This window comes from Crocodylus siamensis, chromosome 12, assembly GCF_052110815.1.
Source record: "Crocodylus siamensis isolate JL-2025a chromosome 12, ASM5211081v1, whole genome shotgun sequence".
Lineage (NCBI taxonomy): Eukaryota > Metazoa > Chordata > Crocodylia > Crocodylidae > Crocodylus > Crocodylus siamensis.
Window position 1 is genome coordinate 34,474,680 of NC_143406.1, and position 23,743 is coordinate 34,498,422.

Sequence of the window (23,743 nt, forward strand, 5' to 3'; positions counted from 1 at the left end):
GAGAGAGGTAGTTGGCTGTTTTAGTCTGATGTCAGGCAGAAGGCTGGGTGGAGCCACCTTACGGATACATCTCTGATTCAGTTAGTCTGTAAAGTGCATCTCTATCCTGCCTTCTAATAACACCATGTACTGTAAGATATCTGAGGATTACAGACAGATTTAGGATTCAGGGTATAATTGGAAACAGTCTGGGATTGAGGGTTAGGTCCGATGGAGAGTGTCAAAAGGACTGTTATGCCTTTCAGGCCCCGACCTGAAATCCTTACTTGCTCCTGGACTCTGATATGAGTTTTGCTGATAAATTAGTGAGTAAAAGCTACGCATGTTTCTCTGGACCTACCACTTCGGTGGAAGATCTGCCAGAAGAAAAAGAGATGTAACGTGCATAGTCATAAGCTAGTAAACAGCAGGCAAGAGAAGGATGTGGAGAGTCATAGGAGATGATCAAGAAAGTTTTAACTACCTGGAAGAATCAAACTCTTTATTACAGTTGCAATAAAACTAGCATCACTCCTCCACTCCTATCATTACCATTTTAGCTTTGAAGAGGTGTGACATCCTGATGTATCCTTTCTTGTGGTGCTTCAGATATAAGTAATAGAATGGAAAAACGACCCAAAGAAAGGCACAGGGGATCCAGGCAACGACCGTATCCTGAAAGCACTGGGGAAAGTGCAGATCTATAAACCATGTCTGGTTCCAGTCCTACCACAACACAAAGAAGGAATGGATTAGCACAGCAAATGCATACAGGCTTGGCTCTGGTCTACAGACAAATGTAGAGGCAATGGGCCATACCATCAGTTGTTGTAAGTTGGCTCCATTGAGAGCTATACATATTTATACCATGGGAGTAGCTGACCATAAGCATGTAAAATGTAAAGGGGATTCTGGCAATGAAGGTGAAATATGGCATGGCTAAGGAGGTGGAGGAGAGAAAAATTAGAAATGAAAGAGGTGAGAAAAGAGACTATAAAGGAAAAGTGAGGCAAGTTATTTAAAAAGTAGAAGGACAGATTTTGGCAAAGATGTATTAAGAAACTAGATGGAGGGAAAAGAGAGGCTAGGATCAAAAATTATTTAAAGATTGTGGGTAAGGGAGACAGGAGAGATAGTGGGAGGAAATATCAAAAGGGCCAGTAATATTCAGAATATGGGCACCACTTGTTATCTTTTCTCCAACCACCTTTATCATCTCCTGGACTACATTTTATAAAAACCCACAATCAGACCATTGGATGTAATGCATTAGCATATGAGATGACAGTACAATTGTTTTTTCTACATCTGTGATAGAAAACTCAAATAAATATGCAGATTAAATAACAGAATTTTTTTCCTTCCTGGGCAATCTATGGGGGAAACCCACCGCTAAGCATGTGGGGATGTGTCTGAGAACAGTGTGTGATGCATGTATTAACTAAATAACTGCAGTGCTGTTTGCATACTTTACTGGGCAACCCTTTGGTGCTTTCTTATGTGGACCCAGATGCTTGTGCCGATCTGAGGCCAGGAGGTGGGAAAGAGGACATTACGTGGAATAAGATGACCAAAATTTAGATTCTGGCTTTAGCCCCCCAACCCAAAGATGGATTTAGGATCCCAATTACAGTAGCTTTTCCTAAAAGCAGAGCTGATGGGACTGTCTGGATATTTTTGGTTACTGCTTTTTGGAAGGGAATAGAAGGTAGAGGAGCAAGGTGAGGCTGGCTCCAGGCTGGTGCTCCAGTGACTGAAAGGTTGAATTTTGCTGCTTCACATACAGAGGCAGGCATGAGTGGGATCAGGCATCTTGTCTGTTGTTTATGGTCAGTGGATTTGCTTCCTCTGTCAATTCCTAAGTCCTTAGCAGTCTCAGGCTTCAGTCCTGCACTGTGATGTGCCTAGCTGGAGTGCTGCACCTGCACCGAGCCTGCTGTTTAAATGGGATTCTGTGCTGGCACAGATCAGAAACCAGGACCGGGACTTTGTGACGGGCAGCCTCCTGCACTTAGTGGCCTTGGGCTCGGACAAGACCTGTGCTAAGGTCACAGAGATCACTGTGTACACAGGTACAGAATCATGATGACGCATATTAATTCATTGGTTTTAGCTACATGAAAGTAGAGGCTCTCTCTCTGTTAGCAGCCTTGTAAGAGTGGTATTAGCGTTCAAATAAATTTAGGTGGCTATTTGGTCCTGATATGGGCCTTGCTAATCAGCGTGCTGATCAAAGACAAAGCTAAAACAGAAGCAATTGCTGGCTGGCAAAAGGAAGTGGGTGATGGCTCACTAATGACTATGATTTTATCTTTCTTGAGCAAGGAAACCATAATGCTATAGCTTGCATTCACCCATTAATCTCAGCGTTTATAAATGAATTTCTATGAGGAATACACACCAGCTTATGGAAGATATGAGAAACCTGAAAGAACACTTGTATCCTTCCAGCATGGGATTTGGATAAAGTGTTGGTCTTGTTTAATCCCACCAGCAAAAAGCATTTGGCCCATCATGTATTCTGAGTGCGAATTCTGTCTCACTGAAGCAGACTGCACTTGCTCTTTGACCCCAGTAGCCATGATTTCAAGCATGACAGTTTGATCCTGCTTTTCATTACCATGAGGGCATTTTTTCCCTCTTAGCTAGAACGACTCCCTGCACTGGCACGTGGTGCTGTTTGGCAGCATCCCGTTCCCTGCCACCCGGTACTGCTATGCCAGGGACTGGCCTGGGACAGGGCCCCTGACATTTGCAGTGCCCCGGTGCGCTGTTGTGTCTGGGCGGACAGCAATTTTACAGAGTTTGGACCATGGATTATGCAGGCTGGTTTGGATAGGGTTGAACCTGCCTCTGGCAGGGGGCTGAGCTAGGTGACCTCCGGAGTCCCTTCCAGCCCTGCTTCTCTAGGATTGCTACGACTGGAGCCTCTCTGCTAGAATACTCTGTGTGCACCCCATATATATATATATATATATATACACATTTGACCCAGAGAGCATGAAACCCTGTGGGATGTTACGGGCACCAGCCCGGCGGCCTGCGAGAGGCTCTGCTCTGCCTGGACTCCAGCCCCGGAGCCCAGCACGGGACAAGGCCTCTTGGGAAAGGGGCTGCGTGCGTCCGCGAAAGACCAAAGGTCTTCTACGGCCCGGCCTGGCTCGCCCTTGCCGCGGGGCCCTCTGCGGTGCGAGGGCAGGGCGGCCTCCTCAGCAGCGGGACGTGAAGCTGCCGCCAGCTGCAGGGGCAGAGGAGAGACCCCCCCCGCGACCCCGGGGCTGCTGCGGCCGGGGAAGGCGGCGCTCACTCACCCGGGGCCCGGCGGAGCCGCACAGCCAGCCGCCCCCCGCCATGGCGCCGCCCGGGCAATGTGCAGCGCCGGCCCCGCCCCGCCCCCGCCGGCGCCGCGGACCGACCCGGGAGCGGAAAGCCGAGCGGCGCATCGGCTGGCGAGTAGAAGCAGAGCAGCAGATGGGCCAGTAAGCAAGAAACCGAGCAGGAGATCGGGGAGAGAGAGGAAAGCGCAGGGCAGGAGAGAGCGCGGGAACAGAAAGCGGAGCAGCAGACGGGGCAGTAAGCAGAAGTGGAGCTGGAGATCAGGCAAGGAGAGGAGGTGGAGCCGCGGAGTGAGTGGGGGCAGAAGGCAGAGCAGCGGGTAGGGCAGAGAACAGAAATTGGGCAGGGAGCAGAAAGCTGAGCAGGAAAAGGACCAGAAAGCAGAGCAGCAGATCGAGCAGGGAAGGGGATCATCTGAGTGGCAGCGGAGAGGGTGTGGGGCTAATTTGTAGCCTGCCTGCCCCACTTAGGAGGCGCAGTCTTAGGGGTCAGAGCCTGAGAGCGGAGCCCCAGCGAGGGGTCCCCTCAGCTTCCAGTCCCTGCAAGTCAGCGTCTCTTGCCCACGTCTTCAGAGCTCCCGGCCGCGCCTCAGCTGGCAGATTTCTTTAGGCCAAATCCAAAACCTTCTGCCCCCCTCCCTGCAAAGTGTCTGCTTCACTGTGCCCCCCATGGCGGGCAAACGCTGGCTCTGCTACCGAGTATCAGGAAACTGCCTGGCTGGAAAAGGACTCTTGCAGGCTGGCCCTGCTGGTGGGGGGTGGCAGGGTTAGGGAGAGCCCTGGAAACAAGCAGTTTCAAATGCCTGTGACTGCCCCGGCCCAGTGGTGACAGGTGGGCGGTGGGGGCTGGCAGGAGGCCCAAGTCAGGCGGGTCTGGGGAGAGGACAGCACTGCAGCTGCCCAAGCACTGGGGGGAGTGGGAGAGACCCAGTCAAAAGACACCCCTGAGCTGGTGCTAATCTTCAGAAAGCCTGTTTGAGGCAGGGGCAAATCACTGGGGTTACCCTGGTGCACTTGCACCCCCCTTGATTCCTAGGCCCCCCCAAATTTACCTCCCACTGCCTGGCAGTAGCAGCTGCCTTTTTAGTTGGGCAGCACTGAGGAAGTCCATTGGCTTCGAGGCTCGTTGTCATCTACCTGATTCCTCCTGAACTCTTCATGCCAGGGTGGGTGTTAAGGATCCTCTTTTCTTTTTCATGGTCTTGATGTCCCCCACCCATTGCAGCCAGCCCGTCCTGCCATCCTGCAGCCTGTGCCTGCTCCTGGTCAGGTAGCTCCTGTGTCACAGCCCTGCCCGTTGCTTTTCGGTCCATCCAACGAAGCGCTTATTTGTTTTTCCTTCCATCTTTAGGACAACAACCCGCCCAGCCCCTGGCAGCTGAGCAAAGCTTCTAGTTTCTAGTGAAATTGGAGAAAAACGTGAGGTGCATTGCCCAGGAGGAGGCGCCTCCTCTCGCACCCCTCTCCCAGATCCTAAGGCTGCCTGCCGTTCGGTGCTGGGCCTGTAGGCAGTGAAGCCACGTTTTAAATATGGAACGATTGTATCAGAAGCTCAAAATCATCGTATTTACTGCAAGAACTATTGTACACAGAAAAAATATGCAAACAAGTATGGAAATAACTTATTTACTTTACGTGGCTCTCTGTAACTAGCCAGTGAGTGAGAAGTGGGTCACAAAAGATGACTAGAAAATGTAGATACAGAGAACATTCACAAATATATGAAGACATATATTTTTAACAACAACAAAATCTTTGAGGTCGGCAGCCATAAGAAAATTACCAAAAAAAACACCCTTTATTTTTTAGGCCAGCAACCATAAGAAAGTGCTGACAGCAGACTCCAAAATCAGTTCAGACTCCCCGAGAGCGGCACGCGCTGCATCAACTCCCTGCCGCAAAACATGGGGGCATTTTGAACGCGGGCTCCTGGCAGAGCCGATGTCCTCCACTGCAGCAATTGGATTTTTGCAAAATCTACATGCTTAGCGGTGGGTTTCCCCTGTAGATTGCCCAGCAAGGAAAAACAAAATTCTTGTTATTTAATCTGCATACTTATATGAATTTTCAATCCCAGATGTAGAAAAAAACCCCATTGTATTGTCACCTCATATGCTAATTTGGGCAATTAAAGCCTTTTTTGCAAAAAAAAAAAGACAAAAAGAAAATCTAGTTGCTCTAATCGAAGACATCTCCTCTGTTAGGAGTCCTGGTTGCAGTTGCCTTTCCAGCCTGGTGCTTTCTGAGCACTTCTCCTCCTCCGCAGCCCACACAGCGCAGCGGCGGGAAGCCGCCTCCGACTTCTGAACTGCCGGCGCGCGGGCGGGGCTGGATGCGGCGGGGCAGGGGGCGGGGCCTGGCCGGCCGCGGGCGGTGCTGGGTGGTGGCTGACGCTGCGCGGGCCGGGCATGGCGGCGGCGGCGGCGCGGAGCCGGGCCTGGGTGCGGGGCCGGGGCCGGGGTTGGGGCTGGGCGGCGGCGGCGCTGTGGTGCGCGCTGTGCTGGGCGCTGGCGCGCGGCTCCGAGGACATCGTCGTGGGCTGCGGCGGCTTCGTCAAGTCCGACGTGGAGATCAACTACTCGCTCATCGAGGTGCGAGGGGGAGGGAGGGCTTGGATGGGCCCCGCTGGGTGTCGGGGAGGACAGGGCTCCGAGCCTGAGTCCGGCAAAAAGCTCCCGGGTTTGGGCGCAAGAGGCCTGGTGGATGGAGGTCATCGGGTAATTTGCCAGTTTAAAGTGAATGCATCAAACAAGCACTAAGACATTTCAGGCGAGTGCCCGTTGAATTCCGGTTGAAGCGTTAGCCTTCCCGATAGGGGGCGAGTGCTCGGTTGGGACCTCCCCACCATCTGCCCCTGCCCCAAATAGAGGGTTTCTGAAGATTAGCACCGGCTGGGGGGGTCTTCCAGCCACTGCGCGTCCTTGGGATGCTTGCCTCCGGTGCCACCTTGCAAACATTGTCCTTACAAGGCCTGGCTTGGTCCCCCTGCTCTCCACTCCACCCTGCACGGTGGATGTCCAGATCTGCTGAGAGCGCGGCCTGTTTCAGACTCGGTCACCCGGGAGCGGTTAATGAGATGGCTTCTCCTCTTGTTTTCTCTCTCGTAGATTAAGTTATATACGAAGCACGGGACTCTGAAATACCAAACAGACTGTGCCCCCAACAATGGCTACTTCATGATTCCCCTGTACGACAAGGTAAGGAGCTGCGCGCTGTGGGAATGTCCGCAGGACGCTACCGTGATCGACTGCTTACCATTTGGTCCTGTTTGCCGAGTGAAGTCTGATTTGAACGCAGCATATCAAGGAGGACAGAGTAATTGCACACATTCATACAGACTGGGAAACAGCTCTGGCTAGCAGAGAAGGACCTGGGGCTGACAGTAGACCATAAGCTGAATATGAGCCCACAGTGTGCTCTTGTTACAGAAAAAGCCAACATCGTCCTGGGTCGTATTAAGAGGAGTGTCATTTGCAAACCAAGGGAAGTGATTCTTCCACGCAGTTCAGCACTGGTGAGGCCTCCCTTGAAGTACTGTGTTCAGCTTTTGACCCCACACTTCAGAAAGGCCAGGGGCAGTTTGTGGTCAAAAGCAGAACACAGTATGCCAAGGGATGCCTCACCGGTGCTGAATTGCGTGGAAGAATCACTCCCCTTGGTTTGCAACTCTGCACAGGACAACAGAAATGATTAGGGGCTTGGGCAGCAAGATTTAGGATGAAAAGCTGAAAATCATTAGGGTTATTTAGTCTGGAGAAGAAAAGACCAAGACAGGGGGATCTGCAAAGTCTTCATGTATGTGAAGGGTGATTATAGAGAGAATGGAGATGGGTTTTTTGCTATGGCTGTAAGGGACAAGACTAAGAGCAATGGCCTCAAGCCCAAGCAGAGATTTAGGTTGGAGATTAGGAGGAGCTTTCTGACAGTGAGGGTAGTCGAGCATTGAGACAGGCGACCTAGAGAAGCTGTGGAATCTCCATGCCTCGACATTTTCAAGAGTAGGTTGGACAGACGCTTGGCTGGGATGGTTAGGGATGATCCTGCCTTGATCAGGGGGCTGAATTAGATGACCTTGTAAGGTCCCTTCCAGCCCTACTTTCCTATGATCCTATGAGCAGCGTTCCCTCCAAGCTGTGTGGCATGTGCGGGTGCGTCTGGCAGCGCGGTATGAGTGCGGCTGCGCATGCCACACAGCTTGGAGGCAACGCTGCCTATGATCAGTGCATCATGATTTGCTTCCAATCTAAACGGAGTTTAATTCTTCTTAGTCCTGGTGTTTTATTCCTTGCTACCATGTATTATAATTTGATGTGACTTGACTTTTGCCATATGAGTATTTATTTGTATCATAGTAATCACGAGACTGGACTTTGCTTTGGTTGGTAGCGTAGAAATACAGCTCAGGAAAATCCCTCTTGCAAAAAACGTAAAGGCTAAGTATGTGTAAATTGTAGTCATCTACTTACGACATGTAAAAGCATACTTGTTGTATAATAGCATACGTTGCATCATAGCGCAGTGGAGAGGAATGTAAATAAAGGGACTACTTGAACGGATTCCAGACAATATTTTAAAAAGTTGTCTTAAGTATAAAAAATAATGATGGAGCATAAAGCTAATGTCTCAGTGTTATGATGCTGATTTATACTGGGAAGACTGATTCTTAAATTGAAATAAAATGGGTATTAGCTTGAAATATTCTTGTTTTGTTTGCTTTCAATTGGTTAACTACTGAATTGCCAGAATGCCTCCATCAGGCCTCTTCCTCTGAGTCCCCTCTATAACCTGGAAGCTTTTTGCTTACCAATGCTTATGATGAGCTCTGTGTGGGTGGGATCTTAGCCCATGTGGAACCCCACAGATTTCCATGGGGCTGTCTTACAGCTCTTAGGGGTTAGATCACTGACGAAGTAGTCTACATCGAGAGAAGCAGTGGACTTACTATACTCAGGCACTCGGAGAACTTGGGGAAAACCTGCCTTGGCTTTTCAGTGTGTTCTTGTCTAGCCAAGCCATTGTATCTTTGTGCCCATTTTTTTCCTTTAAATTAGCAGATTCCATTTAAACCCAGGAATGTCTTTATTATCTTTTCCTAGGGGGATTTCATTCTTAAGATTGAACCTCCCCTAGGGTGGAGTTTTGGTAAGTACTCATTGTTCTTTGGCAAAACTGGCGTAGTACATGTGCTGCTCTTCCATTGCCTGCTTTGAAGAGGCTGTGATTTGTGGTTGGGGTGGAGAGGAGAAGAGAATGTCAGCTGAGTTTGGTATATTGACCAATATTAGTATGTCCTAGTCATGTTTTTTAATGTCGAAAACATGCTTTTTCCATGGCAAAAGCCATAATGGTAGCCCAGCGTGACCCAGACAAATTTGTGAACTGTAGGTTGAAGAATGACCATAGAAGATGGCATTGATGTTTTATTAGGTAAATTAATACATCCCATCTACCCCAGGATGGGAAAATGTGCCAAGCTATTTTACTTGTAGTTAGTTGAAGGAATAGAACGTGCTTGGTTGGGGAAGAAAAAAGCCCAGCAAGCTTGATTTTAATGTCTGAGAGGTGAACGTTTCCAAGACACAAATAGCTGACAAAATGAGGTGCGTCTTCCAGCCCTTCTTTAATCGGTACAAAGTTTTCTTACATCTTATGACTTTATTATTCGGCCGTCTGTTTCTAAGAACCCTGTATGAACTTAAATGGATGCAACATTTCAGTATGTGTAATGAATGAATAAAACTTAACATACCAAATATGAGATTCAGTTACCCATCCTTAAGAAATCCTCCTTACCTGTTCATCTTGGGGGAATAACCTCTTCTTTCGTGGCCTTGTCTTTTTAACCTGGCAAGTGTTGGAAAGCAGATGTTATACTTAGTAACTGATTCAGTTATAGCTGAAGTATTTTGTTACCAATATAATGATATCATTTAAATATACAGTGTATTAATATAATTTTTTTTCCAGAACCAACTAGCGTGGACATCCATGTGGATGGTATTAATGACATTTGCACAAAAGGAGGTGATATTAACTTTGTGTTTACTGGGTTTTCTGTGAATGGAAAGGTTAGGCTTCTTTTTATACTTTTTCTAGATGTGCAGTATTAACATGAGAGATGTTTCCAAGTGGTATTATACTGCTTCTCTGCGAGTTACCTTTTTATTCATTTTGCCAGGTTCTCAGCAAAGGACAAATTTTGGGTCCTGCTGGTGTCCAGGTTGTACTGAGAAATGCTGGCAGTGATGTAAACATACAAGCTACTGTGACCCAAGCCGGAGGAAAGTGAGCATCTGTTTGTTTTTAGTTTATTCAACATTAGTAGGTTAGAAAGGGAAATACAACGAGTCATTGGGGATTATTGTGAATGATGACTTCATTTTGGGTTACTCTTAAATATTTCATGGTTATGAAAAACATTAAGAATGTCCCTGAAGAAAAATAATTTTGTTTCCTGTTTTACAGGTTTGCTTTCTTTAAAGTGCTGCCTGGAGAATATGAAATTTTTGCCTCACATCCCATCTGGGTATTGAAAGAGGTTAGTGCTCATAAAGCAGAAGCGACTGGGAGGTGGTTTTATTCCCCCTGTGCAATATTCATTCCCGTTAATAGGAAGTGAGTATCACAGGACATGATTTAATGAATCAAGTTTAGGTCAAGTGGAAGTTCCAAAAATCTTTGAAAGATATGGTAACAAGTTGCATGCCTGGAGTGTGTGTGTCCTCTTGCTAGTCTCATGCATTCTGCCTTTTAATTGAGATAACACAGGTACTTCCTAGGGACTGCTGCCTATTCTTAAAGCCACTCTTAAAGCAATTACCTGCTGTTTTTTCAGAGGCATCCCCTGTTTCCTTCTCTTTTGAATAATCCATGCACTCTCTCCTGCTGATGTTCATAAAGGAGTTATAATGTAGTTCATTATATGGGTAATTGCATGGTTGTCTTGGGCCTTGATGATTATGAATGGGGGCCTGTTGTTCGGTTCTGAAACATGCCTACTTTTGTATTTCAGGCAAACACAATGGTGCGAGTGACCAATTCCAATGCCTATGCTGCTGCCCCTCTGATTGTGGCTGGCTACAATGTTTCAGGTTCTGTACGGAGTGATGGTGAACCCATGAAAGGAGTCATGTTCCTCCTCTTCTCCTCCTCAGTCACCAAAGAGGTAGTGATGGATTAGAGAGACTTCCTTAGTATCAGGGGTGTAAATGTAAAGGGTTTAACTGGGAGAGCACAGCAAAATCTTGCACTCAGTTCAGTGCTTATAAGGCAATGACTTGTGACCTCAAGTAGTTGATTTCAAAGTGTCAGAGGGTTCTTTTTGACAGCAAGGAGTAGAATGCTATTGATTTAATGAATATCAGAAACTCAACAGAGTATAGAGGGAGAGGGACACGTGGACTTCTGTTATCTGCTTAGCAGACCCAACAGCTTCTATTGCCTCTAGTGGTCTGTAGATGAAAAAGTTAATGGGAGCTATTGATGCTTTCTAGCCTAAGAGTATCTTCCATCTCAGCTCTGTTCATCATCTCTGAAGAAGCTGACAACATTGAAATGACTTGTTTCTCAAGCAGAAAGAATGGTTGGGAAGGAGAAGGGAGTTTGAGTAGAATAGACTATCTTGGCCTTGGGGGGAGATAGACTGCTCAGAACTTTAGGGAGAAGAGCAGATTGGGACACTGAGGGCCCTTGCCATAGAGAAAATTGGGGTGCATAGAGCACATGATGGATGGGAAAGTGGCCCATGAACCCAAGGATCTCCTGAAGCATCAGACACTGGTTTCTGTTGGGTTCAGGGTATCATGGCTGACAGACCAACTCTTTCTAGATAAATCTTAACTTTTGCTCTAGCATAGATCTAGGACCAGTAACCTTAATCTCAGAATCCTGGTGTCAGGTGTGGTGGACCACACAAAGCCCCGAAAGAAGGAAACTCCTAGACAGGGATCCACAGGGATATACAAAGCCTTTTCCCTGAGGGAAATGGAGGCACTCACAATACTTGGCATGATGAGGGGCTGGGGGTTGGAAAGAGTTCTTAGAATAGTAAGAAGTGGCACATGAGGAGCTTGTGGTAGAAAGGGGGTGCAGTGAGCTGGTCCTACTGAAGCTATCGAAATATGAGCATCCTCTTACTTGTTTCATGTCAAGAGCCTGATTGTACAAACCCTTGTCTCTGTGCTTGACTTTCTAGAGAGCCCGGCAGAGTTCCTTATGTGGGGAAAGGTCTGTCTGGGTATAAACGTTTTCAAAATTGAGGCCTAGATTTACAATATGCATATAACTGAGCAGGGGCATTTGATTGTCAGTCACAAGAAATGAGATGTTTTGTTAGATCTCAGTTTCGATAGGGCTTCAAAGGGTGAAGATTAAATCCCTGTATGATCTCAAAGATCACATTTTTCCAATTACCTTCCCTCTGTGCACAAAGCCCAGGTGTCAGCCCAAGGGATGACAATTCTTTATCAAGGTCCAAAAGACATGGGGGGGTTAGGGAGGAACTTTTGGCCCAATGCCATATAGCTGGGCATGCAAATGAGAACTTTTATCTCTAAGCATCAGACCCTGACTTCGTTTTGGATTAAGTCTCAGTAATTAAGTCTTACTTCTGTTGTAGCATGACTCTAGGAGCACTAACCTTAAGTTCTTCTTTTAAGTGCTTTTTGATCTTTAAAAATTGCCAATATCCAATGGCTGCCACACACTACTGGTTTATGAACATATGACCATTTGGGAGTCTCTGCTCTGGCTTGAAGTAACCCACTTCGGAGTGTAACAAATAATTACTGCGGAGGTGGCTAGTGCAACATTTGGATATCAGGGAAGCAATCAAGTTCAGTTTTCAAAATCTTGCTCCTTTAAACTTGCTTCCATGCAATTATTTTTACTGGGATTTATATATATAACATGAGCCTTGATTCCAAAGTCTCTCTTAACTCCTGGGAATTAGAAGGGGAAAAAAAACTTCGCCTTGGAGGAGAATGTTTAACATGAGAGAGAAGTAACACTGCTTCTCTCTGAATAGGATATTATGGGCTGCAACATTTCTCCCGTCGATGGGTTCCAAGTGAGAGATGAGTCTCTCTCCTACCTGTGCAATGTTATATCAAAGGAGGATGGATCTTTCACATTCCTCTCTTTACCAAGTGGAAAATACACTGTGGTAGGTACTTGCAAGGTTCATTGCTTGCTTGCACATGGACTACTTTTGAGTGTTTTGTTGTTCACATTCACAGTTTTATTGCTAAAGCAGTAATAGTGGTAGGTGTCTGCCCTAGATGGACTGGCTGGAAAAGAACTATGCCCAGTAAAATGTATGAGGCTGAGGTAAGTGGGCGAGGTAGGACTGTGTGGGGAGGTTTCTGAGTTGCTGTTTATTAGCAAATAAGTGTCTAACCAAATAACCAATCCTAGAATCCCACCTGAAGTTTGTTTTAGACTGGAAAGCTGCAGGTAGCTGTTCATGGGTTGTGCCTTCAAGATCTTCCCTCACTGTATCCCTCTTTTGTTCATTTACAGCATTAAGTAAATATTTACATTCAACCTGGGAAGTAAAGACTTTTTTTTTAGCCCATCTAATTAGATCTCTTGCTAGAGCTTTGAATACATTAGAGCAGGGCTGTCCTACTTCCAGGCATCTAGGAGCCACGTGCCACATAGGCCATGTACTCAAGGGCCACAGCCATGTGGGTGAGCTGCCTCCCCAGCTGACTCCTTAAGTGAGCTGCCCAGTGTCCCCTTTTGCCTTCCCCCACTGCTGTGTACAATCTCTCAGCTGCAGGTGCACCAGTGGGCAGTGCCCCCTCGGACCACCCTCCATCACAGGCAGCCTGGCTCCCCCTCAACCTACTGCGTGCGACCAGAAAGGGTGGGGGTGGGATGCAGATCTTCCTGTGCGTGTGGCATGCACAACTAGGAGAGTGAAGGAGCCAGGCTGTAGTGGAAACAGTCTGACTTCTTATGGCTGCTCAGATGGCACCTACTCCCCTCCTGGGCCACATGCACTGCCCACCTGGAGTGCTTGCAGGCTCTCTTCTTTGATATGCACAGAGCTCAGACAGTCCAGCCTGCTCCTTGCTGCTGTGGCAGGAGCAAATGAGGTAGAATGGAGGTCAGGAGGGAGAGTAGCTAACCCTTTGGGGGCCACATGAGGCCTGTGGATTGCCTCGTGGACAGCCCTGCACCAAAGTATTGCAGCTCTGTAATGCCTGGAAGTACTCCATGCATGCTTGCCTATAGCATTTTCCTGTGGTGCTCAGGCACTCATGGTGTTGTTGGGTTACTGTTGAGCAACAGCGTTGGTGTAAGGGAAATGCATATAATCCTCCCAGTGCAATCCAGAGCATTCCTGTGTGTTGATCAGTGAGGGTTTGGGCAATTCGTATCCCAAGTATTAAGCCCATTTCACAGATGGGTAAAACAAGATGAAATAGGTTGAGTGATTCAGTACTGCTATTATTCCTTCCCTCTGAGGTATATTTTCCAGCAAGCTTCTGACCCCTGGGAATCTTTTGCTTTAGAAACAAAACAGGTAGCAGCTCTGGGAATGTTGTGCAGCATATGTTTGTCAAAGGTTCAAGGTGAAACACAACACTTTGGTTATACACCAGCTACTTGGGAGTCAAAGAAATGCCTCTTCTTCCAGGTACCATTCTACAGGGGGGAGAGAATTACCTTTGACGTTGCTCCATCTAGATTGGACTTTGCTGTAGAGCATGACAGTTTACAAATTGAGGTAAGAAGTCATTGCAGGAATTTAAAGACAAACTTGTATGTGAATATATTCCTGTGAAAATGGAATTAATTGTACTGGAAGGCGGGCTTGAGAGGTAAAGATTTTCTTCATAATGAGGTCTAAGCTAATTCATAACCCCTGCTCAAGTAAATTCCACATTATGGGGAGTTTTGGGCATTGTGCTACTATGATGGTGGTGTGATGTTTTGATGTGTTAGGCAACTTTTACTAGAGAAAGGAAAAATAAGGGAAACAGCTTGCAGTTGCTTGGCTTTTCCTGGGCTTGTAAATGGACAGTGACCTCCTTGGTTATGTAGATTGTTTGGGAGCTGTCTTTATGCTTTGTAGAACCTTGAGTAAAATGGTGTCATGGTCCCAGACTGAAGGTGTTTGTGTTGAAATAGTACAAATGAATTGAGAGTTTCCCTGGCTCCTATAGCTACTGAGACAGACTGCCTCAATTTTTACCTGAAATTACCAAGCCAAGTGTGTTGGATGTAAAAAGATTAATGGAAATTTCCCTTATAAATTTTCATCAAAAGTATTTCTTGCTGCACGCCACGCCACACCACTGTTGTGCAGCCCAGTGCTTTCACAAGTTGGATACTAACGATCTGTTTCCTCCCACCAACCACAGCCTGTTTTCCACGTAATGGGCTTCTCTGTCACGGGCAGAGTGTTGAATGGCCCTGAAGGAGAAGGAGTTGCTGATGCTACAGTAACCCTGAACAATCAAATTAAAGGTAAGCAGTAATTTTTTATTTTTTTGTTTTTGGTGTTGTGGGAAAGTCTAAAGCAAGACTGAAATATAGAAATAGGGCTTGAGCCTGAACTAATGGCTCATGGGAATAAGCTGCTTTCACTGGGGTTTATTTGGCAAGTTCAAGAGGCTTTCAAGTCATTGGATTAAATTTCCATTTCCAGTCTGTCTAGATGAGAACAAAAGAGTGGAAGTGTTCCATTGTTTTGCTTTACAAAGCTTTGTCATAATTTCTTTCAGAAACTTACTAAACCAAGGATGGTGCTGTAAGACACAGAACCAAAAGTTACTCTGGAAAGAAACCATTAGTGGTGTCCTGCTACGCCATGTTAGTCAAAAGTAGCCTGGAACTTTGGGTGGTTTCTAAAATTTCATTGACCTTGGCAGTGATATGTGCTTAACACACTCTTGTTTTTTTCACTATCATCTCTGTTTGTTGTAGTAAAAACAAAGGCTGATGGCTCTTTCCGCCTTGAGAACATAACGACAGGCACATACACCATTCACGCCCAGAAGGAGCACCTCTTCTTCGACACCGTTACGGTGAAAATTGCACCAAACACCCCTCAGCTAGCAGACATTATAGCAACAGGGTAAGTGCCCTTTTATGAGGAGAAGGGGAACTGTTTCAAAGTATTAATGGGTAGGTTTAGATTTCCAGAGTTATAAGTGCATGTTATCTGTAGCACAAGAAACAGGGCTCCTCAACAATTCTGCACTTAGACTTACACACTTGGGTGCCAGGAATCAAATGTCACTTGTGGAATTCAAGGAAGATAGGACAATGTGCAGTGATAGGGTTTACTTATCCAACTGAGTTCTCCCAATATTTTGCCTGAGAATAGTGTTTTAACGTAGGCCCTTTTGCAGGTGGAGAATCTCTAGACTCTGGAGCACACAAGTGGTAAATGATGTGGCTCTGGTTACACAAGAGCTCAGAAAAGAGCAGAGGCATCCAGTAGGTAGTCCTGTGCTTCATATGTGACCATTAGGCCTGTGGAAAGTGGCAAGTATTCAATTTGGATTCAGCTGATTTAGAGGGACAGTGATTTGAATCACTGTCCCGATTTGGATCTGAAGATTTGGGGGCAATTTGGAGATCTGGCCATAGACTAAACAGGCAGCAGTCCTTGAGGATGCCAGACACTGCTGCCTTCAGCTGGTAAATCTGCTGTGGTGGCCGGAGGGGGGAGGGAAGGGGTATGGGGGGGGACAGATCAATGCCCCCACAGCGAGGGAAGGTCTGGGGGTGGGGCTGGGACAAGCTGCCCAGCTAGGTCATGGGGTAGGGCGCAGGACTTGGGGAGGGGAGCTCCCACCATTGCCCACCACTGGTCCGGGAATGCATGGGAGCGGGCGTGTGCCCCTGGATCTGCATGGGGCAGGCTGGGCCAGGCTGCGCTCCAGATGGGCAACAAAAAGCTCTGGGAGCGGATGCTGTGCCCTCCCGCCGCTCGCTCAGCCTCCCTGTGTGTCCCAGACAAGCTATGGCTTTGCCCCAGCTGGGCAAGCAGCGGCAGGGCATGGGGGCAGGCGTGCACACCTAGATTGGAGCGAGGCTGGCAGCAGGTGCTATGGGGAATTTTAGGGTGGCTGCAGCCCTCCTATAGTCTCCACTCCATTGCACTCTGCGGAGCGAGCAGAACCAGGGCTGCGCTCCAGACGGCGGGTGGACCTAGCTGCCCAGGGTGCAGCCCTGCGTCCACCCACACCACAGAGCACAGCTCAGCAGTGGGCTGCTGGGGCTAGCCTCCCAGAGTGCAGCCTGGCCCAGCGTACCCCACACAGATCTAGGGGCACATGCCCACTTCCATGCTCTCTTGAACTGATGGCGCACGGCGGCGTGCAGTGGCAGGAGCCCTCTTCCCCAAGTCCTGCACCTCCCCGCCCTGGCTGGGCAGCTTGTCCCAGCCGCAGCCCCAGTCTCTCCCTTGTTATGGGGGCATTGATCTGCACCCCACCCCCAACGCCCCTTCCCTCTGCCCACCACAACAGACTTACCAGCTGGAGGCAGCTGTGTCCAGCGTAGTCAAGGACTGCTGCCTGTTTAGTTTATGGCTGAATATCGGAATTGGTGCTGAACCTTTTTCAAATTGATTCAGAGCTTTTAATGGGTCTCCCGATTTGATTCAGATTCGGAGATTCAGCTGCTGAATCGGGCCGAATCTCCTCCCAGTCGAGTTGGCTAATGAAGCTTTGCACAGCTCTAGTGACCATCCTTTATTTTCATGATGGTTCAATCACATAAAAGTACAGCACGGTGCAGAACTCCTGTGATGTGGCTGGGTTTTTTTGGTTTTTTTTACTTCTGCTCTACTTTCAAGGTCAGACTTGTATACTAAAGCTCTAGACATGTAACAGTTGTATCAATATCAGAGCATAGTGATATGATGCAGCTCTTTTGTCTGCATGATTCTGTAGTGATACAAGGAAACCCTTCCAACTTTAACTTAGCTTCATTCAGCCTCAGAGTTAGGGCAATTGAGCTAATTTGTATCTTTACAGAATTGTGCACATATAACAGGGCTGTGTGAAGCTTTGGTTACTGATTTGATTCAGTGGAGATCTGGCAACTGAATCTCCAAATCAGAATCAAATCAGGAGATCCTTTAATCTCTCCGAATTGAATTGGAACCCTCTGAATCAATTCAGAGAGATTTGATGATTCAGGTATAGACACAGCTTTAAATGTTTTTTTTCCTACCTCTAGGTACCAGGCAGCTTGTGAATGCTGAGATGCTGAGGCGGATGGAGTGTCCCACGGGAGCATGGGGGTGGTCCCCAGTGTACTTGGTGGTGGCGATTGGTGCCTCCTGGGTCTGGGAGGGCACCAGGACCCAGAAGGGTCTGCTGCTGAGCATGTGGGGGGGCCCCCCTGTGCTTTCATGGGATGTTCCATCTGCTCTACCATCTCAGCATTCATGAGCCGTGGCTGGTACCTCAAGGTATCTAGAAAAAATATTTAAAGCTGTGTCTATGGTCAAATTGCTGATTCTCCAAATCAGCATTGAATCTTCAGATTTGGATTTGGCCAAATCAAATTTGGGACAGTGATCTGAATCAACAAATCGAATCAGTCTCCCAAATCGGGCCAAATCCTAATTGAATACGGCCTACTTTGCACACCCCCTAATAAGTTATAGGAGAACTGCTAACGTGCTCCAGAGGAGCTCTACCTTTTCTTTAATGCAGTTAAAATGATACCTTTGTCCGCACCCCAGAAACTTTTATTCAGAATACTTTGTCTGATGTATCGATATCCATTTTGGAAATGTGGGCATAAGAATTCTCACAGTAAGAGGCACAGTATAAGCCTAGCAAGATAAAGACAAGAGATGCTCTCCACAAGAGCTTATCCTTACAAGGTTGTGGTTGTGTTCTGTAGAAGACAAGAATACTTCAACCCTTGCCTGGCAAACCTTCTTTTACTTGTCAAACAAGAAGCAGTACTGTGCAGGAGAACAGGAGCAGGGGACATGCCAGCTGGACCAAAATTAGACTGGATTTGTGTAGCTGTAGATAAGTGCTTTCTCAGAAAACAGCAAAGTCTGGCTGTTAAGTGGCCAGTGAGGAGGGGGGAAGGGAGTTGATTACTCTGCAACGTGTGTTAATGCTACTAGATTTGCTTGTGATTATCTTTGTGGTTTTTTTGAAGAACAGCACTAAGAGAGACTTCACTCAGTATGTTAGGATTTCAACTTTAGTGAGTTTTAACTGGATTTGGATGTAAATATCTTCCAGGCACTTTGTCAAGTTTACATGCCTGGACTCACTGGGAGTGATTGTTTTGCAGATTCAGTGTGTGTGGTCAGATTACTGTAACTCGCTTTCCTGACGCAATCAAACAGATTAATAAATACAAGGTTACCATGGTATCTCAAGAGAAGGACAAAGCGTCATTAGTTACAACAGAGACTGACCCTCACGGAGCCTTTTGTTTTAAGGCAAAATCGGGTACATACAATATCCAGGTGAGAGGACGGTTCAGTTTCTTGTCTTCCAGTAAATTTCCTAAACACACTCTAAAACTATGTCACTTTTAAAGATGCTAAAATATTCTCCTATAATGTGATCTTTTCTCATTTTCCCAATTCCCTTTCACTCCTTTATACAAAACAAACAATGACTTATTTACCTGTCTAATGAAGCTGACATTGCAGCTCTCCTTCCTGTTACACCAGCCAAAAAGGAGGCGGTCAGTGTTTATAGGGTAAATGCTTTAATCTGAGTCTCTGTTGTTTTGGAAACTTCCCTGCCATTGTGTCTTGCCTCATTAAGTTGCCATATGAATAAAACTTGACATATAACTGACTGCAGCCTGGGTTACAAGAGAAAGCAAAGCCTGGTGTTTGCTGCTTTTTCTCATAGCCATGTCCCTGTGGAGGATGGGCCATACTGGGAGAAGACCAGGAAATGTACTGTAATGAAGTCTCCTGCCACATTCCTAGGTACAGACTGCTCAGGCCCCCAGAGTTGATGCTTCCCAAAGTGTTGCCCTTATCAGTTACCAGCTCTGGGGTTGCTGGGTCATTTACACTGGACTGTAAAGAAGATTCTTGGAGCAGAAGCAGGGATTCTGGGTGCACACCATGTGAATGAATGGAGTTATGTTTTTGGCAGGACATAGATAACTGTGAAAATGCAAATGCATTAAGGAGAGAGATGTGTTTTAGTGATGATTGATTTTAAAACCTGGTAAATGAATTGTGTTCAGTAATTACTGTACCCAGACTACTGCAGTTAAATGAAAGCCTTTGGTGATGTGATATACCCACAGGTAATTGTTCCAGAGGCTGAAGCCAGGGCAGGACTGGCTTTGAAACCCAAAACATTTGCAGTTACCGTTGCAGACAGGCCAGTGATGGATGTGACATTTTCTCAGTTTCTGGCATCAGTTTCAGGCAAAGTCTCTTGTTTGGGTAAGAAAAGAGAGAAGTTAAATTGTCTGTGTCTGTTCAGTGTAGACTCTTGGCACCAGATCAAGACATGCATTTTTGAAATCATAGCTTGCTACCTATCTGCACAGGACTCAACCAAGTAAATAAGTTCTTATTGTGTACTTGTACTTCCCCACTGTGAAGGCCTTGCAATTTAATAAGACACTTCTTTGTTGAGGGTTGTGTGCCTTATAGCAAACACTATGTATATTATTGTTTGCTAGATCAGGTTTTTAGGATGCAACCTTTTCAGAACAAAGGCTGTCTTTATCTGTGTGCAAGATGGTACTCAACATGCACTGAACATGTTGCCAACAGATAACTAAAATGCTCCAATCACCTGCTTTAGCTCCATTAACAGGTGGTTTACCTCTTTAATGGGAATATTTGTTGCCGTCTGGTTCTGGGTTATTACCTTGAATATGGAAAACACCAGACTGTTAATTAAGTTGCACGTGCTTAAGTGTTTGTAACGTAAGTGCAGAAGCTGTTAATAGGAAGGTGGGAGTGCACTTGGTATATCCCTTTTCCTTGGGGATATATAAACTTGGTGGGGTCTGAAGTTTCCATGCTTCCTAAATTCCTACTAGTTTCACGAGAGGATGATTGAGGTCAGAAATCCTAGGTAGTCATGCTCTTAAATTATTCCCTGTGAGTCTTCCACAGAGCTGAGCCTTCTGCCTTGCTAGCATTTCCCAAGTCTGGCAGTCTGCAAAGATGATGTGTTCAGGAATCTAATCTGGGCTTCTCCATTTGTCAGCTGCTAGAAGATGCCAGGGTGTCTGTTGGCTAATGAGCTAAAACTGCTAAAAAATATAGCAAAGCTCTTGTAAACAGATACTTAACAAATAACCGCCTTAAATGATTGACATCCTCTTGTCCTAGGGCACAGGGAGTGTGACAGGCAGTTTTGCTGAAGTTCTCCTTGTAGGGCAGGAGCCCACTGTAATTCCATTGTTTTTCCTATGTGTTCTCACAGATGCTTGCGGTGATCTGATGATGACTCTGCAGTCAGTGATGCGCCAGGGAGAGAAGCGCAGCCTTCAGCTCTCTGGAAAGACAGACTCAGTGGTCTTTACTTTTGAAAATGTACTACCTGGCAAATACAAAAGTAGGCATCATAGAAGCTTTGCACTGAACTTGTGACATTCAAGAGTAGCTGAAAAAATTACATATGTCCTTTGTACTCAGCCATGAAATCAGTCTTTGGTCAAAAGCCCTGTAGACTTCAGGGGTTACATATGCAGGTCCAGTTAATCATAATCATATTGTACAGTGAAATTCCCCTGACTTAAATGGAACTGTAGCAAAATGGGTAAAGGGACAGACGCTGATTCAAGTTCTCAACCTTTTTTAGACTCAAGGCACCCTCAGAAAATGCTGGTGCTTAGTTTTCACTTGTTTTCTGACTAAGGAAAAATTATAGAGCAATTTTCTGTTGCAGAGATCTCAAAATGCCCACAACAGGTCAGAATGTTTTTGACCCTGTGGATTCCTGTTTGAAATCCTGAATCATATTTGCACACCTAACAGGGCTAACACTGCATGGCACCCTTGAAAGGATTTTAAGGAATCTGTGGCACCCTGATTGAGAACGTTCATCCTAATTCCCTCACCTGCCATTGCACCAATTCCTGCCTTAATAGATCGGCTCCTTTTATGAGAGTTAAGATGCTTTAGAACTTCTTGTTCTCCAGCAGTGAGGACACAAGTGCTTTGGAGCCCTTTCAAAAGGGAAGCAGCTGGTACAATTGTGTATGAACACGCTGAGAAAGATTCAACTGTAGCAGACCCAATCCAGCTCTACACTCCTTCGTCCAGGGTTACAGTTAGAGTAGTTTTCCTGTATTTGAATTGTACTCTGCTCATTCACACACAGCAATTAGAACATGCTAGCTGCTACCCTTTTGAAATGTTTTCCTTTTGAAGTTGCTGCAAGTGTTCGTACACAAGGAAGTGGGGAAAGGGGGCACACATAGATTGCCTTTTTAAACCAGGTGCCCCACATGGCAGTGATCCTTAAGTCATGATCCTTCTAGGTATCTTTGGCAAAGTTGGTCCTGATGAGGTCAACCTGCAGGAACAGCTAGGAGAAAGTGTATATGGATTTGTGGTGATATTGCACTGCTGCACGACCAAACTTGTCATATCTGTTTCTTCAGGGTTAAATTTGCATAACTGGAGTGGGAAGGGTTTATGGGAACAGCCAGTTTTATGAAACTTCAGTGCAGGAAGGACATTGCTTGTTCATCACTTTGTGGTGCTTGTTTTTTAGTAAGTATTGTACATGAAGACTGGTGCTGGAAGAATAAATCTTTGGAACTGGAAGTTATGGAGGAAGATGTCTCTGGGATCGAATTCAGGCAGACTGGGTATATGCTGCGGTGCTCTCTTTCCCATGCAATTACACTGGTATGTATGTAACACACTCCCTTTTTTCGTACAGGCACATGCATGCAGATGATGTTTGCACAGTTTGGAACTTCTTTTGTTGTTTCTTAGTGGGGGAGAACTTTCAAACACATTTGGGAAGCAAAAGGAAATTATGAGTAGCCCCAAAAATGTTAAGAAAACACATTCTTTCGCATGCACTGTGATGAGTAAAAATAGAATATAGAATATCTTTGGGTGACAGCTTGAAAAGGATGTTTACTGCCCAAAGGGTGTGAGAGCTGTCTTTTGAAGGTTTTTCTGTGGTATTGTAGCATCCAAGCACCTTTCAAGTATTGACTTAATTTCCCTGGTAGCTGTGTAAAACACAGAATTATTGTTTTCCTAGTTTTATATATGAGCTAAGGCACAGAAAGAGTAAGGGAATCTCCTGTGCTCATGCCACAAAAAGCTTTTGGCAGAACCAAGAGAAGTATGTTTCTATGGCCAGTCTTTATCCTTACCCACCAAGCCATCCTTCTGTGTTTGTGAACAGGAAATTTTCAGTTGTCTGCATGCCAGTCAGAAGCATGACTGCAGATCATGTACATGTGCTTTAGCTAACTTTAAGCTAGGTAGTTTGAACACCCCAGAACATACTGTGGTTTGCAAAACCTATTCAGTTATTTATAGACTAGTGGTTAGAGCACCTCCCTGAAAGAGAAAAACCTGGATTCAAAAGCCTGCTCTGAGTCGGGCAGAATGTTGATTTGAACTGGGGTTTCCCACCTCTGTGGATGGTGCCTTAAACACAAAGGGCATTTATACACATATTTTTTTGTCTTATGACGCACCAGAGATCCACTGCTTTGGAGGAGATTCGATTAATCGAGTCTGCTCCTCGCGTGAGCTGGTGTGCCGTGTGCAGTTGTATAGGTGGCAAAATGTGCATCAACGTGCAGAAAATGGCAGTGGTACATGTTTGAACTAAAGCACCTTCTATGTATTTTAGTTCAAAAGTGCATGACTGCCGTTTTCTCAGCACTGATGTGCATTTCGGTTTTTATACAACTGCAAACATTGTAGCACTGGGTGCTTTTATGTGTAAAAATGCCCAAAGGTGTTGAGGTCTAAAGATCTTTGAGACTGGCCTCACAGGGTTTATACAGGGCCTAGAAGTCTTTGGTTGGAACTTGCTGTGAAAGTATAGAAAATTAATTAGAACTTCCTGAATAAATACTTTTGACCTTTGGTTGGGTGGATACTTGCCAATAATATATTGTGTTGGGGTCTCTTGTTCAGGAATTTTATCAGGATGGAAATGGACCAGAGAATGTTGGCGTTTATAACTTATCCAAAGGTGTTAACAGATTCTGTCTTTCAAAGCCAGGTAACTTATTTCAAATGTTTATTTTAAACAAAGTATTGCAGTTTCTGAAATTTGAGGACTGATTACTGTAGGACATTGGTAGACTTCTGAAGCTTAGCATTCTATTTGACAAGTTAACAGAAATATTTTCTTCCTAACCAAAGTGAATGTAGAAAACCCTCTTCCATTTGGAACAAAGATATTGATTCTGATCCACTCTCCACATGCTAAAATATATTTTGATCATACCTAGATACT

General features: G+C 45.9%; 2 protein-coding genes across 4 annotated transcripts in view; one reads left to right on the forward strand and one right to left on the reverse strand.

The window, feature by feature from the left end:
- Window positions 1-5,622, reverse strand: part of ABCC6 (ATP binding cassette subfamily C member 6) — a 44,898-nt gene extending 39,276 nt beyond the window's left edge. Inside the window, exons 1-3 of one of the 3 annotated variants that reach the window (XM_090023773.1) lie at window positions 5,422-5,622; window positions 3,291-5,316; window positions 532-705 (exon numbers count right to left, since the gene is read on the reverse strand). In XM_090023773.1, coding sequence (XP_089879899.1) covers window positions 532-705; window positions 3,291-3,422 — 306 coding nt within the window. In that variant the 5' untranslated portion in view covers window positions 3,423-5,316; window positions 5,422-5,622. Of the gene's footprint in view, window positions 1-531; window positions 706-798 lie in introns of all 3 variants that reach the window. The other 2 variants (XM_090023772.1, XM_090023774.1) reach the window with 2 other exon arrangements.
- Window positions 5,623-5,700: 78 nt separating this feature from the next.
- The window catches only part of LOC149854892 (BOS complex subunit NOMO1), a 37,827-nt gene continuing 19,784 nt past the window's right edge, over window positions 5,701-23,743 (forward strand). The window contains exons 1-16 of the mRNA XM_090023777.1: window positions 5,701-5,905; window positions 6,422-6,511; window positions 8,411-8,456; window positions 9,282-9,382; window positions 9,493-9,599; window positions 9,780-9,852; window positions 10,327-10,479; window positions 12,340-12,477; window positions 13,960-14,049; window positions 14,687-14,792; window positions 15,252-15,402; window positions 18,603-18,780; window positions 19,587-19,728; window positions 20,726-20,857; window positions 22,022-22,158; window positions 23,419-23,506. Of these exons, the coding sequence (XP_089879903.1) occupies window positions 5,723-5,905; window positions 6,422-6,511; window positions 8,411-8,456; window positions 9,282-9,382; window positions 9,493-9,599; window positions 9,780-9,852; window positions 10,327-10,479; window positions 12,340-12,477; window positions 13,960-14,049; window positions 14,687-14,792; window positions 15,252-15,402; window positions 18,603-18,780; window positions 19,587-19,728; window positions 20,726-20,857; window positions 22,022-22,158; window positions 23,419-23,506 (1,915 nt within the window). The 5' untranslated portion in view covers window positions 5,701-5,722. The remainder of the gene's footprint in view (window positions 5,906-6,421; window positions 6,512-8,410; window positions 8,457-9,281; window positions 9,383-9,492; window positions 9,600-9,779; window positions 9,853-10,326; window positions 10,480-12,339; window positions 12,478-13,959; window positions 14,050-14,686; window positions 14,793-15,251; window positions 15,403-18,602; window positions 18,781-19,586; window positions 19,729-20,725; window positions 20,858-22,021; window positions 22,159-23,418; window positions 23,507-23,743) is intronic.